Source organism: Manduca sexta, chromosome 26, assembly GCF_014839805.1.
Source record: "Manduca sexta isolate Smith_Timp_Sample1 chromosome 26, JHU_Msex_v1.0, whole genome shotgun sequence".
Taxonomy (NCBI): Eukaryota; Metazoa; Arthropoda; class Insecta; order Lepidoptera; family Sphingidae; genus Manduca; species Manduca sexta.
The window spans coordinates 10,485,559-10,505,169 of NC_051140.1; the positions used below are offsets into that span (position 1 = coordinate 10,485,559).

At 34.7% G+C, this 19,611-nt stretch overlaps 1 protein-coding gene across 6 annotated transcripts; it reads left to right on the plus strand.

Annotated features, from left to right (window-relative positions):
• The first annotated feature begins 13 nt into the window (after positions 1-13).
• LOC115444887 (cytochrome P450 4c3) lies at positions 14-19,102 on the plus strand. 6 transcript variants are annotated; one of them, XM_030170859.2, is made up of 11 exons: positions 16-236; positions 5,362-5,493; positions 8,707-8,796; positions 10,372-10,482; positions 11,171-11,230; positions 12,102-12,298; positions 13,175-13,244; positions 13,367-13,568; positions 14,642-14,793; positions 15,662-15,847; positions 17,724-19,102. In XM_030170859.2, the coding sequence occupies exons 1-11, from the start codon at positions 80-82 to the stop codon at positions 17,903-17,905; spliced, it is 1,539 nt and encodes a 512-aa protein (XP_030026719.1). In that variant the 5' UTR covers positions 16-79; the 3' UTR covers positions 17,906-19,102. The 6 variants fall into 6 exon arrangements, with proteins under 6 accessions (XP_030026720.1, XP_030026719.1, XP_030026718.1 ...); XM_030170857.2 differs by having other exon boundaries at positions 18-236; positions 11,045-11,230; XM_030170860.2 differs by lacking the exon at positions 5,362-5,493 and having other exon boundaries at positions 14-236; positions 11,045-11,230.
• The last annotated feature ends 509 nt before the right edge of the window (positions 19,103-19,611 follow it).

Here is a 19,611-nt window from a genome sequence, read left to right on the forward strand (position 1 = left end):
TAAGGCCGTGATCGCTTCACTTATATTGAAATTCCTAGTGTCATTCGTACGCGGGCTCTTGTGATAAATAGGTGCAATTATGGCTCTGTGGCTACTTTTCTTGATCGGCCTTCTGTGGCCGTTGGTGTTTAGATATAGAAGAAGGCATATGTACAAGTTGGCGTCGGTGATTCCCGCGCCCAGTACCGACAACCCAGTTTTAGGAATAGCTCATGAGTTAGCTGGCAACACTGAGGGTAAGTTGTGAGTGTTCATTATTCAGTTTTATTAAGTTATAACAATTACTACGTAATATTATACATATAAGTATATTGTAAAACCCGCTTAATACTATTTCTCGTATAATAAGTAAACATTTTACATCAGTGCTTGCAACTTAAAGCATGTTTTTCATACATTCTATCACGCCTTAGAAGTTTCGTTATTCTGGTTAATACCCCATCTGTATTATCTCGTAGACCTATAAAGTTGAATTTTATATCAAATACTCGGATCTAAGAGTCCATACTCTTAGGTTTGAAATAATCAAACTTGTAAGTAAACGCGATCAAAAGATATGACCGTTCATGTCGCATATTTTGCGATTTCACAAAGGAATGAAAACCTATAGGTAGTTCTCATTGACCTCGGGTCATGAAATTTGGACAAAAGCAATGTCGTACAGCACATGTATAGGAAAAAATCTAGAAATCGTAAAGATATTATGTACTTACTTTAATGAAAAAAAAAAAACGAATTATAATTTGCGGTTAGTGCTAGAATTGTGTTCAGGGATTAAACGGCAAAGTTAAGTTTGTAGCAATTATTCCTGGTCTATTCTGTTACTGATTGTCCAAAATGCGTTGCAAGGCCGCAGCGTATTCACTGCGTGCCCATTGCGAATGCGTTGTGCCTTCGCTTTGCAATGAAATTGCTCGCATTCTGTCAATGTGATACGTTTCTACCGCTTTTTTTTTATTTATCTTGGGGAAAAACGTGGTTTACTGGTGGCAGTCTCTCATATCTGAGAGTCAGCCTGGGTAGGTACGACCGCAATGTCCATTTCTGTTGCAAAGCCGCAGTGTGTAGTCACTGTTGTGTTCCGGTTAGAAGGACTTTGTAGCCAGTGTAACTTGGATTTAATAAGACTTAACATCTCATGTCTCAGGATGGCGAGGGCAGTGGAATACCAAACAATACTTTGTAATTCAACAGTAATATAGGTTTCACTGGTCTTAAGACCCAATGTCTACACACGGCAGTATAGCATCCTTCGAGCGAGAATTGAGCAGAGTCCTTAATAGTATAGAAAGACACACCGACAAACCGACAAACCGACTAAAATCCGCGGTAGCCTTCTTCAGCGCATTCGAGACGGGTCCGGGATATCCTGTTATATCACACATAGCTGCGCGGCGCCGACCTCGCGCGCTGCCGATGAAAATACCTTTTTATGGTCTGTTAATTTTTAGGTAATTATTTTTTTAATTAAACTGATGGTGACTACAGATAGGGAGCTAGTAAAATCTAAAATTGGAAACTAAGTACCTATGCAGCTATTTAAAGAAGGAAAATAGAACAATGACGTGTAATGAAGATATTATAATTATAAGCGTGCATAATTATAACTCCTGATTAGGTATATTATATGAAAATATTTGTGAATATGTTGGAAAGTATCAAGAGAAACTATTTATCAAATTTGGAATATAAATTCTCGAACATCCTGCATCCTTTCGTCGTTTTATTCTGCAAGAGTAAGTTTTCTTCCATCAACGGTCTTTCACGCGAGCGAGGCCACAAGCAACATTTAGAACGTGTTGTTTACTGGTCTGCCCCCGTGTAATTTTCCCCCTAAAATGCCCCCTTTCCTGCGACTGAAGTCCGCAAAGCTCTGCAGAGATTTAAGGCGGTACTTTACGTCGCCAGGTCTATCAATTTACTTAAAAAAACTTACATTTTATCTCTTTAAATTCCCGGGATAAAAAGTAGCCTATGAGTTTACTGTTTAATCTAACTACCCTAGGCATGGTCAAATTGTGTACCGAATTTCACTCAAATAAGTTTGGCTGTTTATGCGTTTACTGCTGACGAAAAATCCAAACATTCCCAAAAATATTCGCATTTGTAATATATTTAATTATAAGATATTAGTAAAAAGTAAATTATAATCTTACGTGTGCCAGATTTATAAAAATGTAACAGGCCGATGTCTGTACAGTGGGTATAGATATTATTGATGAATAACTAATATGGAGATCTATACTAGAGCAACAGGCGCCACAAGAATATAATTGAGACCTTTTGTCTGCTTGTCTGTATGTTTGTACATGCATCGTGAAAAAACTACTGTTTATTGTTACAGTTTTCACTTGTGTAAGTACACATCGATATATACTTATGTACTACGTACTAAATTCGGCCTTCCAACATTCTCTGTGTGCAACTGAATTAAACTGCAATACATTAAAACTGACTTTAGTATGGTCAATATCGACAGCTTGTGGTTGTGTTCTGAGTATTGCGCACGATATAAGAACTCGAGTCTAAGTGTAAACCTAGATTTGAATAAAAAATGTTAGTTAAATAAGTAAAATTATTTGTGGATCAAGTGAATAAATAGGTTATAACAGTGACGTTTTGGTTGCCATTTTAGTTCAGCAGGAACCTCTAGCAAGTAGTCTTGCTAGAGATTTAACTTGAGTTAACTTAAGTTCCATTTTAGCCCGGGTAAATATAAAGCGGAACTTTTATCCTGGCAAAACTTTATCACGCGGGCGGAGCCGCGAGCAAAATCTAGTAAATAATATAAAAATATGTCATGCACAATGCTATTTTAGTCACTTATGTTAAGTACCTAAATGCGGCAGCATGCGAAGATATTTGGATGTTTGTTTTTTTTTTTAAACGAAACCTTGAACCGTTTCAGATGAAATTTGGCTCATAAACTGGTCTATATCTATATATATAAAAGAAAAATTGACTGCCTCGGTGGCGTAGTTGTAATTGTACACGGTGCAAGTACGACTACCGCGCTGAGGTCCTGGGTTCGAATCCCGGGTCGGGCCAAAATAAGTGTGACTGGGTTTTTCCATCTTAAAAATTACTCAGTCGCATTACTCTCTCCGGTAATGTCGGCTTGCCGTCTCACCGAACTATGAGAGTGAAGGAACAGAGAGTGCACCTGTGTATTGCGCACACACTTGTGCACTATAATATATCCTGCGTAGCTGGCTGATCTCCGTTGAGATTGGCCGCCGTGGTCGAAACTCGGCTAGGGGGAGGTTATATAAAAGAACGCCGTGTTAGTTACACTATTTATAACTCAAGAACGGCTGAACCGATTTGGCCGAAAATTGGGAGGAAGGAAGCTTAGAACCAGGAGACGGACATAGGATACTTTTTATCCTGTTCCCACGGGAACGGGATGTGACATACAATGTGGTATAACAAAACGAAATTTGGTATGGAGATAGTTTAAGACCCTGGGAAGGTTGTAGGCTACTATCCCGGGAAAATATCTAGCCGGACTTTTATCCCGGAAAACACATTCACGCGGGGGAAGTCGCTAGCCAAATCTAATTATTAATAAGGAGTAACAGAAAAACTATTATTTATCTTACAAATGTACACTCAAGGATTTTTTATTCTGGGAAAGATATTTACGCGGGCGAAGCTGCAAGTACCATCTACAAGTCCAAAAAAATATGAATTTCTACTAATTTATCAAATCACCCTTATTTAATAATACAATTAGCAAAAGACGTTTCCAATTTCTAAAACAAGTGCTTTAGTTATATGAACCAACGGTTCGTCCTAAAGTCTATCATAGAATGCATAGATTTCTGTAATTAGGGTAGACTATCCCAAACCACCCTTAACTTGATTCAATTTAAAACAATGAATTAACAATTATTTAGATTTGAAAAAATGTTTGTTATAGTTTATTAAACATTTTAAATTATTCTATGACTCAAAACATAACTTACTTATAACTTCTCTCGATCATAAATAATTACAAAAGAATGAACATTTGAATCGAAGTCTATGTTTTATTTACCTATACTTTTCTATACGTGCTCGACAAAGTAACCCCACTGTACCTTATGGTAAGCGGAGTGGGGTCAAATAGAATGTCGAGTGTCGACTGACGAGAGTTGATTACCCCTGAGCACTCGACACAATAATGCCGGCCTGTTGCAACCGTATATACACAATTTATCCCGGACCGCGACACACTTAAAAAACATAAGTCAAAACATAGTTGATACTATTTAGAATAATATTCTATGGGTCTTTTTTTAAAAATGGTCCTCAGTGTTTTTGATACGACATTATAACCAAAACTACGCTCGACGTGCCGAGCGCGCTATCATCAGTTCGGCTAGACATCTGGTTTTTCACGTTTCACTATCAAATTTAGCTGCAAATAATTATTTTTGAAGCAACACAGTCGCTTCATTTTTTAGAATTGGCGGTACGCAAAGGATCTAGCTTAAATGTCAAAGTTGTCTCGGCCACCTATAAATACTTTGAATATGTATAAGTATAAAAGTAGTAACTTAAAATAAAGGTAGTACGTTTATCTGTAAAAAGATTGAGCTGACGTAAAATATATCAAGAACTACAATTAGCCAATTTGTCTTTAAAACAAACAATGACAGTATTCTCTTACAGGTCTCTTGATGTGAAGGCCCGTAGTCACTGACATTACTTGGCTAAGTACGACGCAATGCTACGATAAAAAGTCTGTTTCTTAATGACGGCATAACACTGCTAAGATAGAATTTCATTTCAGTAGGCTGTCAAAGAAAACTATAATAACGCACTATGCGTTCTGGCTCTCTGTGCGATCATAGTATTGTTTGCGATTACGGGTGTAAGTTACACCTTAGTCTCATAGTATTTCTCCTCGTATTTAGTTTCTTGGAAAATCCGCGTAATGTGACGCTGGTATGAATGCGTTTTCTTTGCCTTAATGATATAGATGTAAATTTTGTGAATATGTTTAAAAGTAAATGTCCCAACCAACAATATTTGCACACAGATAGACCACGTCTGAAATTAAGATATAGACTAGTTTTGTTTCGATGACTAACTCTCGGGGTAATTTTTAATTTGCCATTTTCTTAGACGTTGGCTAGCTTTGGTTTTGTACAGACGACGACATGAATTAATAGAGTGATTTTGGGTTTATTATAGCGGGAAAGATTTTTACGCCGGCGAAGCCGCGAGCAATATAATATATAAAACTCACACCCGTCAGTGCGCAGTGACCGTGGTTGGGCTGTCACTTGTATAAAATATATATTTCAGCCAGAGAGCGTGCTAGTTAATATTTAGTGCTTCGCGTAAATATGATACTGTGGCTCGCCTTTCTAGCCGCTATACTTTGGCTGCTAGTATATCGGTTTAGAAGACGAAATATGTACCGTTTGGGGGCGCTCGTGCCTGGTTGTAGCAGCGAGATCCCTCTTCTCGGCATCACGCATACTCTTGTAGGAAATACGGAGGGTGAGTCTTGTTTAAATGTTTATTAGTTTATCAATATATCTAAAAAGGTTGATTGATATGTGTGTAATTAAAACTATAAAAATGTGGGAGTGGCTTTCATGTCCAAGTAGGCATTCTTCTTTACCTAGCAGTAGATATGATCTGCACCAAGTCAGTTATATGTATGTTCTGTCTACGAAAATGTGAAACAATAAGTTGAGAGTCTGGAGAAGTTTTTGACCTATCTTAGAACCACGAAGGCAGCTGTTTAGATTTTTAAACTAGAAAATTTAAGTTATAATTCATAGAACGAAAGTTTTTCACTTTACACAAACATTTTTATATTGTTTATTAAAGTTACGTAGCTGATCGTTTTTAGCAAAAAGATAAAACTCATGAAAATTTACTTGCAACAAAAAAATCGCGAAGAAGTCTTCTGCTTGTTTGAAAATAAAACATTTAATTGTCCAAATCGAAAATTTTCAAACATTCTGAAAAATATTCATAACACGAAAACAATGAAAAATCGCGGAATATATATGCGAGTGATTCACATACCCCAAGGGGTACTCTATCTCTGGACCTCCGCTTGACCCTATTGTCTGGGACACCTGTATATCATAATTCTCTTTGGTTTTGATATTTGCGTTCACGAAAGAAGTTGGTATAATTCTCTCTTACGTGGTATATTATTTTCTTTATCTCTTTGAAGTGCTTCAACAATAAATTCATATTATATCTAAAATCAAAGAACATTACAATACTACTCAAATTTAAGATTTTCCATATATATTTTAATTCTCATTGATCTAAGTTCGTATAGTTTATTTACATCAAATAGGAATTGGAACTGGTACCTATAGTTTATTTTATTACACCGAAACAAAATATATAGATATTTGATTCAAACGAAATATATTACGTTCAATATTTTTGGCATTAATTGAATGCTAATACAAAAAAAACGTCATATCGCGTTACTATTTTAATATGTATGAATGCGCAGGTTTTGCCTTCACATGACAGATAAAGATTATTATCTATACTTCTATAATCTATACTATTATATAAAGCTGAAGAGTTTGTTTGTTTGTTTGTTTGTTTGTTTGTTTGTTTGTTTGTTTGAACGCGCTAATCTCAGGAACTACCGGTCCAAACTGAAAAATTCTTTTTGCGTTGGATAGCCCTTTGTTCGTGGAGTGCTATAGGCTATATATCATCACGCTATACCCAATAGGAGCGGGGCAGTAATGGCTAATCTCAGGAACTACCGGTCCAAACTGAAAAATTATTTTTGCGTTGGATAGCCCTTTGTTCGTGGAGTGCTATAGGCTATATATCATCACGCTATACCCAATAGGAGCGGGGCAGTAATGGCTAATCTCAGGAACTACCGGTCCAAACTAAAAAAATCTTTTTGCGTTGGATAGCCCTTTATTCGTGGAGTGCTATAGGCTATATATCATCATGCTATGACCAATAGGAGCGGAGCAGTAATGAAACATGTTGCAAAAACGGGGAAAATTATGAGTTTTGAGAGCTTCCGTTGCCTGCGCTGCGTAAACAGTTAAAGTTATGCAACAATGATGTATGACGGGATTGTTTCACTTAAAAAGTTCTAAATAATATAACAAAGTCCCCCGCTGCATCTGTGTGCCTTAACGTGTTAAACTCAAAAACTACCTAACGTATTAAGATGAAATTTGGTATGGAGACAGTTTGAGACCCTGGGAAGAACATAGGCTCCCGGAAAACTACTATTTTTATAACGGAAAACTTTAGCCTGAAAAACTTTATAACGCGGGCGGAGCCGCGAGCAAAAGCTAGTATTATATAAAGCTGAAGAGTTTGTTTGTTTGTTTGTTTGAACGCGCTAATCTCAGGAACTACCAGTCCAAATTGAAAAATTCTTTTTGCGTTGGATAGCCCTTTGTTTGTGGAGTACTATAGGCTATATATCATTACGCTATACCCAATAGGAGCGGAGCAGTAATGGCTAATCTCAGGAACTACCGGTCCAAACTGAAAAATTCTTTTTGCGTTGGATAGCCCTTTGTTCTTGGAGTGCTATAGGCTATATATCATCACGCTATGACCAATAGGAGCGGAGCAGTAATGACTAATCTCAGAAACTACCGGTTCGAACTGAAATATTATTTTTGTGTTGGATAGCTCTTTATTCGTGTAGTGCTATAAACTACATATCATCACGCTATGACCAATAAGAGCGGAGCAGTAATGGCTAATCTCAGGAACTACCGGTCCAAACTGTAAAATTCTTTTTGCGTTGGATAGCCCTTTGTTCGTGGAGTGCTATAGGCTATATATCATCACGCTATGACCAATAGGAGCGGAGCAGTAATGACTAATCTCAGAAACTACACGTTCGAACTGAAAAATTCTTTTTGTGTTGGATAGCTCTTTATTCGTGTAGTGCTATAAGCTATATATCATCACGCTATGACCAATAGGAGCGGAGCAGTAATGTCTAATCTCAGGAAATACCGATCCAAACTGTTAAATTCTTTTTGCGTTGGATAGCCCTTTGTTCGTGGAGTGCTATAGGCTATATATCATCACGCTATACCCAATAGGAGCGGAGCAGTAATAGATAATCTCAGGAACTACCGGTGCAAACTGAAAAATTATTTTTGCGTTGGATAGCCCTTTGTTCGTGGAGTGCTTAGGCTATATATCATCACGCTATGACCAATAGGAGCGGAGCAGTAATGAAACATGTTGCAAAAACGGGGAAAATTTATCAGTTTTGAGAGCTTCCGTTGCGTGCGCTGCGTAAACAGTTAAAGTTATGCAACAATGATGTATGAGGGGATTGTTCCTCTTAAAAAGTTCTACAAAAATATATTATAAAACAAAGTCCCCCGCTGCATCCGACTGCCTGAACGTGTTAAACTCAAAACTACCCAATATATTAAGATGAAATTTGTTATGGAGACAGTTTGAGACCCTGGGAAGAACATAGGCTCCCGGGAAAATATATAGCGTGACTTTTATAACGGAATACTTTAGCCCGAAAAACTTTGTAACGCGGGCGGAGCCGCGGGCAAAAGCTAGTTGGCAAATAAAACCGAATACATACATACAATTTGTCTCGATTTGGGGATCGAACCCATGGCCTGTCTAAACCCTGTTGGTTCATCAGCCTTTACGATTAAAAGATAGTGTAATAATAATAATAATACACGCGGAAGTACATTCATTGTTTATTTCCAGACATTATGACGACACTACAGAAATACAGTTACGAAGCAATGGAACACAATGGGATCATTAAAGGTTGGCTCGGTCACATACTTTATTTTGGTAAGTAATAATAGACGATAGAATTAAACAGTTGTATCAAAAGGAACCAAATAATGGCGTGAGATAGCTCCAGTAGGCACTGTGTCGATCGTATTTTATTTGTTTATTCTTATTCTTTACCAATGGTAAAGAATAAGAATAAACAAATAAAATATCTCAATATATCTATCATATATCTATATATCTCAAACTTCCTTACAAAATTTGTACAAAACGAATTAAGCTATAACATTATAATATTTAATGTAAATTCATAGGTCAAAAGCATGCATTTGGTTCCTGCACTAGTTGGTATTATAAAACTAATTTACATTCTAACTTTATTTGCATTCTAGACTAATTTATATTTCTTAACAAAAAATCTTAATAGTAAAGTTTAGCGACGCATCCTAACAGTTTCTTATAGAATTAACAGCCAAGTGGGTTTAACGGACGAAAACGAGAAAAAAAATACGCATATTTAAGCATTGCTCTGGTATAACAAAGTTTTGTAAGCATCTTATTAAAGTGTATTTAGGCATTGTTCATATAATAAAATACTTTTTTTTACCCCCTCAGGATTAATTTTAATGTTTTATACTTCATTAGAAAACTAGATAAATACAGATGACAAATTTATCATACTTTGCTTTGGTTACTAAGATTTTTTATTAGAAAACCGTTTTTGATAATAAGTTAATTGAAGTAAATAAGAAATAGAGATTTAGAATTTTGTATTGTATATTATGAAAGTCTAAAATGTTAAATACTAGAAAATTGAAAAGAAACAATCATATTCACCAGTTGTTATATTATTGAATTTTATATGATCTGAAAAGAGCTTTTCAAATTCAATAAGTCATAAGTTTCGCGAAATCTAGTGAATTCCGGATAGGGCTTTAAACAGGGTCAATTTAACATAGCGTTACTACATGAAACCACATACTTATCTACTTGAAAATAACACGTTACAATAATTTACTACAGCAAAATATGTAAAATAAAAAAGTGTAAGTTTCGACCAAAATAAATATTAATAAAAAGTAATTTTAATTTTGCGCGCTTTAATACCACTACTACTACTCTAAGAGAATTCGTCACAGCGGCAACATCATGCTTTCAGTCAGAAATACGAAAGCAAACGCCATATTCGCATTAAACTACATAATGATCAAAAAATCAGGAAACTAAAACCAGGATTTTTGGTGAAAATATTCGTTATTACTGGATGATTTTTGGTAAAACGTCAGCTGTGAAGACGAGAATGTGGTTTCATTTAGTAACGCAGTGTCAAAATGAGCTTTTATAACAAAAACGTTTGAGAATGACCCAAGCTTGCTAGTGCTAGTCATACTGTACATATTACAGTATATTATTTCTACTTATTTAAAAAAAAACAATTATGGCGAATAGGAAAATAGCGTTTTGTAGCTCAATATGAGGCTTTATCTCTTTACCCCTCTTATGATTTTCAAAGCAAGAATGTGCACTTAATTATAATATTATCTTTATGCCGTTTATAAGGCCGGATGGCTAGTTCCGATAAACACTATTTACAGAATTTATAAAGAACTGTTTAAAAAATATGTATTTCAGTTTTGCTTAACCCAGTTGATTTGGAATTGGTTCTGAAAACTTGCATGGAGAAAGATGATCTACACAGATTTTTGAGAAAAATTATAGGAAACGGCGGTATATTTGCACCAGGTAATAAAAACTTGAGAATATACGGTTTAATCTGTATTTAATTTATAGGTTCAACACTACTTTTATAGTATTTTTTTTACTGAAAAATAAATTGCCTAATGTATAACCCCCAAATTATCTGTATCTATTTATTTTAATATGTCATTGCAAAATCAGAGTAACTCGTATAAATTATCGTAATTTATGATCTTAACATTATAATGTGTTAAAGTAAGTTTGTTTAAAAATGGGGGTTTTAGTAAATTACACACTTTGTTCTTGAACCAAATAACATGACTGCTTAGAAAAACGTGATTAGAATATCAGGTGTTTCATCAGTGAGTGTTTTGTCTTGCGGTTATAGGTCAAAGCAATAACATTAATTCATTGACGTAACCACAAAAAATGCATGATAGCTTACGTTTCAGAAACGATTAACCTTAAATTGGCAAAGTTGTTCTTCAACTTACATAATACCAGTGTTGGTCAGTAATTTTGATAATGACTAGTAATAATTGAAAATATTATAAATGATTTTAAACTGAATAGTCCAAAGCTAGTAATATGAAATTGTCATTTTAAGTGTCTATATGGAGGCGACGTCGTAAGGTTTTGGTGCCCGCCTTTAGTCCAAAAATAGTGGAGAATTTTGTAGAAGTTTTTTCTGAACAAAGCGACAAGTTATCCAAACGATTGAACACTTCTACAGGCAAAGGAACCTTCAGCATATGGCCATATCTGACCGCATATACTTTGGATTCCGTATGTGGTAAGTTTATTCCTTCAAAATTTCCTTGATATGCTTACCCAAAAATTGCACATATTTCTTAAAAATTGACTATTTTTTTAATAGCTAGTTTATTATAAGATTCATTTACCATTATAATCATGATTATAACATTAACGATAATATTACAAAATATAAATACCTGCTTATAACAATGAAGCCCTTATTGGAGTTTGGTAAGAAGATCCTCAGGAGGTAGTAAAGGATAGACAAACATAATATTCATATATATTTTTTAATTTCTATTTGTTATTTTCATTGAGGAAATATCGCGTTATGTTCATCTTGGAATGCCTCACTCTTTCCTGTTTTTGTGTTTTTGAGTTAGTAGGCATTCAGTATCAAGGAAACGTAGCTTTATAAAAATTCACGATATGTCAGCGACCTTAATAAATTACTGCTACTTTTTCGCTTAAACACATAACGAATGTTTAATATTCTGTGCATGTAGAATGTGTAAGATCTGTGGGAGATAATAGCTATTATGTTGCTCGACCTACGTTTTACACAAAGTAGTGACTCACTAATACATATATTATGTTAAATTCGTAGGCATGTGTTCCTTAATTGTTTTTTAGCTTGGACACTTTCCGTTATGATTTCTATAGCGTTTTTGGGTCAGACGCCGTAAATGAAGGATAGTGAGATTATTCTTAAGATTAAATACTTTTTTACAATTAATATATATTGGTCAAAAATGGGTATAACATGGTATACAAGCGGATGTCAAAATATCGCTGTGAGGTGGTTATAACAATTATTCAGGAAGTCGTTTGTCCAACTATAAACATCTCATATTCACAATATAAGTTACACTTCTAACAAATAATATAATAGAAAAAATCCTTAACAGAAACGGCGATGGGTGTCAAAATAAACGCGCAAGAAAATCCGGATTCAACGTTTTTGAAAAACCTCAATCGATTGTTAAATCTAATCTGCGAAAGAATTTTCCATTTATGGCTTCAACCGGAGTGGATGTTCAAGCTATTCCCGCAGTACAAAGAACATGAGCGGTGTATGAAACAACTACATGACTTTACGGATGATGTAAGTATTTGCGACATTATCCAATTGTACGCATTTTTAAACGAATTTGTAGCGTTCACATTTTGTAAGTATGTGTTCACTGTTCAGCGAAAATTGCGGCAATCTAATTCGTTCTTTATGTTGCCACAGTTGGGAGAATGTCTGTAAAATATACATTGGGTATTATTGTCGAAGGGTAGAGTAGCATACTATTTCCTACCAGGAAATCTATATTGGAATAATCATTTGTTCATAATTCTCAAGGAATCGGGCGCTCCCAAATTAGTCGCACGATCATCGCGCGGCTAAGTAAATTCATATAAAAAAGACAGTCGCGCTACAGCCGTGCGGCACTTTACGGTAAATTGAATGCGCTCTTAGGCCTATTACTTTAATATGGTTTTGTTGTGGCAATATTTACAAAGCAGCGTAGCTGTACACGACTAATTTGGAGATACCACAGCGAATAGATTAATTCTATATTTCCATGTGCCACCGTAGGTTGCATACGAACTTAGTAAATTAATCTCTATTTTAATTGTTCATCTACAAGTTGGTTTCCTACATTCGTGATTAATGAAGGTAAATAACATGTTAGTACGCAAAGCTGTCATTATAAAGAGCGATAATTCGTTATAATTATAGCCACCGTTAGAATATAATTATTTCATAAATACTTGGATCAATAACTTACATCTTCTACCCATGTGTTTATTTTTTTAATATTTTGTGAGGATATTATCTTTTGCATAAATGTACTTATAAGGTAATGATTGACTTTAAATCTGAGAAATATAAAACTAATGTGAACGATAAACATGAATAATTAAAATAAGGAAATATTTGACATAGCAAACGTCTCTAAAGTTCGATACTCGCAGATTACTTGTTTTACAGGTTATCAGAAAAAAACGAATTGAATTGGAAGTTGAACAAAAAAACAAGACAGAGGTGGATTATGAGTACGGTAATGCAGATTTATGCAGATGTTATGCATATATTTAACAAAATTTATATAATAATATTTAATGTGAATATATTTCTTGTCAGTGCCGACAATGTTATAGAAACTATTTTTATTACTTTCAGATTTAGGATTATATAAAAGGAAGACCTTCCTAGATCTGTTGATAACTCTCTCTGGTGGCAGCGATGGGTATACCAATGAGGAACTGAGAGAAGAAGTTTTAACTCTGACTATAGCCGGAACTGACACTTCAGCGGTCGCATTAGGTTTCACTCTCAAACTTCTAGGAAAATATCCAGAAATTCAGGAGAAAGTGTACCAAGAGTGGGTATTTATGATTTGCTTAATTTGTTAAGCTTTAATTGCAGACTACATAATGTTTAAACAGGCGGTAGCGTGTCAGCCAAACCATGAAAAAGGAATTGGCAACGCAGCATTCTAGTCCTATTTTATACAAACTATTTGGGGCAACTTTTGACGTTTCTATAACTACAAATCTATAGGTATTTAATATGAATACATGAAATGTTATTTATTTATGCCCTTTAGATTAATTAAAATCCTTAATTTTATAAATAAAACTCAACGACTATTGAGATACTAATATGTAAAAATCGTTATTTTTATCACTGACTGACTGATATATAGATCAAAAATCTAATCCACTTCCAGATGACGTAGAAAGTTGAAATTATGCGTCCAGCGAGGTAATTGTGCAAAGAAAAGAAACTGAAAACAGTAAATTTTTATGATTTGAATCATTTTTCCAGCAAACGATTTTTATTAACACCTAATAAGAAACATAAATGTTTTAAATTTATTTTAGAATGGTTTATGTGCTCATTAACACATTTTAAGATTATTTAGAAAGCTCGGGACCAGTTTAGATCTCAATTCTCTGGTCAACTGGTGAGAAAACGCCGCATATTCATAATATTGGGATTGGCCCATCCATCCCATCTTTTACATTTATGTTTTTGGGTCGATTTTTATTACACATGCACATTTAAAACTGCATGAGTAATCATAAGTAATTGTTAGGGAACACGGTATTGTTTCTTTTTTTATAACTTTATAATGCAATAATTATTACGTTTACAATAGAAATTCACGTAACAAAATGCAACATTGTGTTAAAAATAACTTGCATAACCCTCTTGACATTCGCCCTTAAACTAGCCATACAATTACACATGTTTTAAGGAGTTGCTAAGGGACGATTTATGACATACTAGATGCCAGCATTCCCTCAACATAATGTTATATTATGTTTTTTATTTAACTATAATGCTCTGACTGATATGGTCGTGTCAAGTCAGCTGGTGTACCTATCTATATTAAGTTGGTTGGGCTCATTGGGTGTAATATAATTTTAGTAATTTAAACAATGTTTTCAGGTTACGTGACGTGTTCGGTGATACAGATCGGCCTTTGGTAAAAGAAGACTTAACAAAGATGAAATATCTTGAGAGGGTGGTGAAGGAATCGTTGAGGCTATTTCCCCCTGTGCCTTTTATTATTAGAAAAGTTTTGGAAGATATAAAGTTGCGTAAGTATTTAATTAGATAGTTACCAGTAGAACCGTAGTCGTTATAGAAAAATCGGATATTAAGTCGTTCAGGGATCATTCTGGTACATCCATAACATGTCGGCATAATATTTTTTTTATTACCCGGGTCAGAAGTCGAGCAACCGGCCTACATAGTATTAACGATCTCTGGACTTTAGCTTGCTAGGTGTTTATTCGCTGGTTACCATGATATTACTGATATTCGAGAGAGGCTGCGTCTCTCGTTGGCAGTGGCGAAGCGTCCATACAATCCGATTCCTACCGGCTTCCCTTTTAGGTTGATTAACGTTTGTCTTAGTTTTTGTTTTTTGTCAAATTGGCCGCGATATGTATAACTAAGGCAATTTTTTTGCCTCGGGTTACCTTTTGAAAAATTTCACCCCTCGCCACTGTTCGTTAGTCATATTGGATTTAGTATCCACTGGACTTATAATCAAATCTAGTTTCGTGATTTTTCAGAATTATAATATATTAGCTGTTGCTCGCGGCTTCTCTAGCGTGAACTGCCTTTCCCGCTACAAAAGTCCGTAAAACATCGTAGCGATTCATAGCACCATCTGTACATCTCCAGTGTCCTCTATTTAAATATAAAGCACTATTTCCCATAGGAGTAATTTACCGGAGTAAAAGTAGTCCATATGTTACTCCAAAACATGGTCCAATCCTGTGCAAAATTTCATCTAAATCCGTTTAGCTGTGGCTGCGTTTACTTCTTACAAACATTTAAACTGTCAAATATCCAACCTTTAAACAATTTCGCATACTTTCGTATTTACAATATCAGTAACATAAGATAGAGTATTAAAACTTGGCGACGTTAAAATATTTGTATTAAAAATATTTATAGCATCCGGCCACGTCTTGCCAGGTGGGTCAGGGATTGTGATATCAATATGGGGTATTCACCGAGACCCTAAGTATTGGGGTCCGGATGCGGAGCACTTTGACCCTGACAGATTCCTGCCTGAACGGTTTAATTTGGCGCATGGATGTAGCTACATGCCGTTCAGTAGTGGACCTAGAAATTGCCTTGGTAAGTACAGACTTATACAGTTACACAGAGTTGTATTTATCACGTAGTCTGATGCGAGAGGGTAGGCAAAGACCTTCATTTCACCTAGGGTTTATTGGTTTATGAACATACACATACAAATAGTTGAAAGGGTGGATGTCTAGAGACCACGGAACGTAAACGAAATTTCTTTGAAAAATTCCAATCCGAAGGGATCGGCTCAGGACGCGTGTCATTCTGGCGAGCCGAACAGATATCATCGTCCAAACCAGATGTAATGTGCCTTGTAACCTAACTCAATGTTTGGCTGTTTTTACGAGAGTTCGCAATGGATCAAGTTGTAACGTAGCACCGCATATACATACAAATAAACAAATCAAAGATTTTTTCGACAGCTACGATGTGTGGACGCGCCTTTAGGTTAAGGTTGTGAACCTCCGCCACTCAATCAATGTTCACTTTGCCTTAACGTGGTAAATCCCCTCATAAACGACATTATTTTAATTAAAAGTAACCATGGTTATTTTTAGGAATTATTATATAATATTATAATCTCTTACTCATCGATGTGTTGAGCTCACTATTATGTCCCATAGTGTGACAGAGCCAGCGGCTGTAACCAATTTATGTATGTGTATTGCGATACACACATATCACTATATGCGTATAGTGATAGACTTATGGATAGCTTACGTCATTTCCCTACATCTTTATTTTTTCTATTAACGTTAATGATTGTAGAAAGTCATCTTATCTACATCTACGAGATCAGATCTATTGCAATATCGAGCATAACGAATTCTAATATTAATTGATTTTGCTGGTGACTCTGCTCGTAGTATGTAAAAATATTTTAAAAAGTCGCTCTGCACCCACTTTGGTGATGTAATCGGTTATAAATAGCTTACAATAATATGTTAATTTAGCACTTGGTTAATGTTTGCATTATGTTTAGAATGTTTTCTGTCAACTTTTGATTAACAACAAGAACATCGCAAGATTGTTTTTTAAGATTTCGTATTCACAATATGAATGTACTTGTTTACTAGACTTTACTAGCTTTCGAACTCTAAGATCTATAACGGACTAAATCTAAATGCTTTTATTCGTACTGATAATTGCCGTACTTAATACAACTATCCTCAACATAACTCTTAGTGGTGTAGAGTTGATCTTTCCCATTGACCTGTCTATCATAATAACAATGCGACAAACATAACTGCACGTAATTATATCCAACTTAACCTCCAACGTAATCTGTTATTAACGTCTTAGCAAATTATAACGCACGTGATACTATTCATTTAGAAACGGATTTTCCGAGGCGCTGGTTACTCCGTTGTTATTATTTCACGTCATTTGTTCTAAACTTGGAAGGAGTTTGATTTTCTAGGCGAGTAATAGCAAACAATGCCGTAGCGATGAATATGGTTCATTAAAACATGTACAAAAGTGTTATTAGTTGTTTTTGTTTACGAACATACCAATACAAAAAGGTTGAACAAATTTTTACAAAGAGTTTATTTGATTTTGTAGTCCCAACAATACTGTTGATTTGTGTTTTAATGATAATAACTAAGTTAATACTTTTAATAACGGACTTAATACTTTTGATACAGCCCCACCATTCCGGTTATTTCGTGCCATCGACGATACTTTACTACTGTGTACGTGTATGTTAACGGGGTAAACATTTGTGGTACTAACATTAAAATGTCTAAATAATAAATTATGCAATGACGTCTTTACGAGAGATATATTATTACCAGCCGTAAAACAATGTAATTTATTATGTTGCAAGTTATTACGCTGACTCAACGATTTTTAACATGCCTATTATTTAGTCTTTATGCCTTTATTTCTAAATAAAATATAATAATATTAAAATATTTTTCAGGATACCAATACGCCCTGATGTCGGTGAAGGCAGCTCTATCAGGTATACTACGGAATTACAAAGTAGTTGGAAAAGTGGAAGACGGCCCTGTTCCTAAGATCAGAGTGAAACTCGACATCATGATGAAAGCGGTAGACGGGTATCAATTGGAGTTGGAAAAAAGAGCCACGAAGGCTGCGTAATGCCATGTAAATATTTGCCAGAGTTTCTATGTTATAGTGACTACAAGAAACAGTTAGGCAGGGTAGAAGAGTTACTTCTACTTGTAATGTTTTTTTATTCTTATATATATATATTATTCTGACATTGTAAAGCGACTCCACTGTACCTGATGGTAAGAAGTGTGTGGATAGAGTATCCATTGACGAAAGATGATTTTCGTTATCAGTCAACACAATAATGCCGGCCTGTTCGATTGTTTGACAAAATACCTATAGGGTTTGGCGATTAAAACAATTTCCGCACAAGTTAATCTAGTTACATCCTGAAGATTTTAGGGTGGCTTTAGTCGGTACTATATATTTACCAATGATTATTGTATATATATGTTTAGTATACATACGTCTTTTTATCTTGGTGTATGAATTATCAATCATATAAAGTAAAAGTTGGAATAAAATTAATAAATCGATCCTATTTTATTTATTCCTCTGTATGTTATAGATAGGGTAACCATTTCTGTGATTAGTATACTACAGTATGACTATGTACTACTTTAATTAAATTATTATAATAATATTATGATCACAATATTCTAGTACCATACATAAGGATACTGGAATAGTGAGGATCTTCAAAAACTATTGAAAATGATCTATGTTTTATATTAAAGCAAATAAGATCTTTATGATAAATTAATCCATTATTGGCACATTTTTATTTTAACATATAAAGAACAGCAGCCTTAGAATTGAACTAACATAATCCAAAAATAAGTTATTTTTGGGAAATTGATAAAACGTAGTCTGAGTTTTGTTCAATGCTAGGTTTAGAACCTAAAAGTTTGGGTTAGGTTGAATTCTGAAGCTACGATATATTATTATATTCAAGATTTTTTTCACGATGTTTGAGTAAATGCCAATCTTGGAATATAATATGGAGCGTCAAAATACAAAAGTCATCCCAAATAAATAGTAAGTAATTGAGTACTATATGCAGTACGATTACTGTATGCATTATCTCTTTTATACGTTAACCGGCGGATAAAATGAACTCGTGAAACAGGCATTAAAAGTAAAAAGTAATATGGAAGTAACTTATTCCAAAAACTTCATTCATTGTACATATTCAATCATGTTACTATGTATGTGATAAAAAACGTCTTTATTATGTGTAATTTGTGTAAGGATTTTTAAATTGTTATTAAATCGAGATTTAAATTAATGTGTTTTATTCGCCTATATAAATAAATTTTCAATTAGCTGCATGACTCGCATTGAAGATTGGTTTCAAAACTGGTGAAGTTTTTCAGTAGATTTGTTAGTCTCCGTTTGGGTATTCAAAGTTTGTGGCGTATATATCAAAGTGTTGAAACTTTATGACACATGGGATGCCAATGTCGTTGAATTGTCCGGCACACACTGACTACCCAGTATAGCGCTGGAATATGTACGTTGAATAACAAATGACGCTCTAGGTTATAAAATGTAGTTTTTAAATGACTGTATAATTAATCAGCCATCGCCGGGTAAAATTTAGACGAGTCACTCGCCACCAGCGTCTGTCTACTCGCTAGTACTCGGAAACAGTAGCTTATATTATAGTACTTGTAGGAATATGTAAGCTAATCATGACTGTATTGCTTATATTTTGGCTTGAGTCTTCATTCATTAAATCTCCTCTAAGAACCGCGATTACTGCTAATAAGTAATAATAGTGGCCAAAGATA

What these genes read in the sequence shown, in the direction of transcription:
- LOC115444887 (XM_030170857.2), top strand. Translation starts at nt 80, where the DNA reads ATGGCTCTGTGGCTACTTTTCTTGATCGGCCTTCTGTGGCCGTTGGTG. An exon ending in CGGTCACATACTTTATTTTG is followed by an intron (nt 8,797 to 10,371) that starts GTAAGTAATAAT and finishes TATGTATTTCAG; the next exon opens with TTTTGCTTAACCCAGTTGAT. An exon ending in TACATGACTTTACGGATGAT is followed by an intron (nt 12,299 to 13,174) that starts GTAAGTATTTGC and finishes CTTGTTTTACAG; the next exon opens with GTTATCAGAAAAAAACGAAT.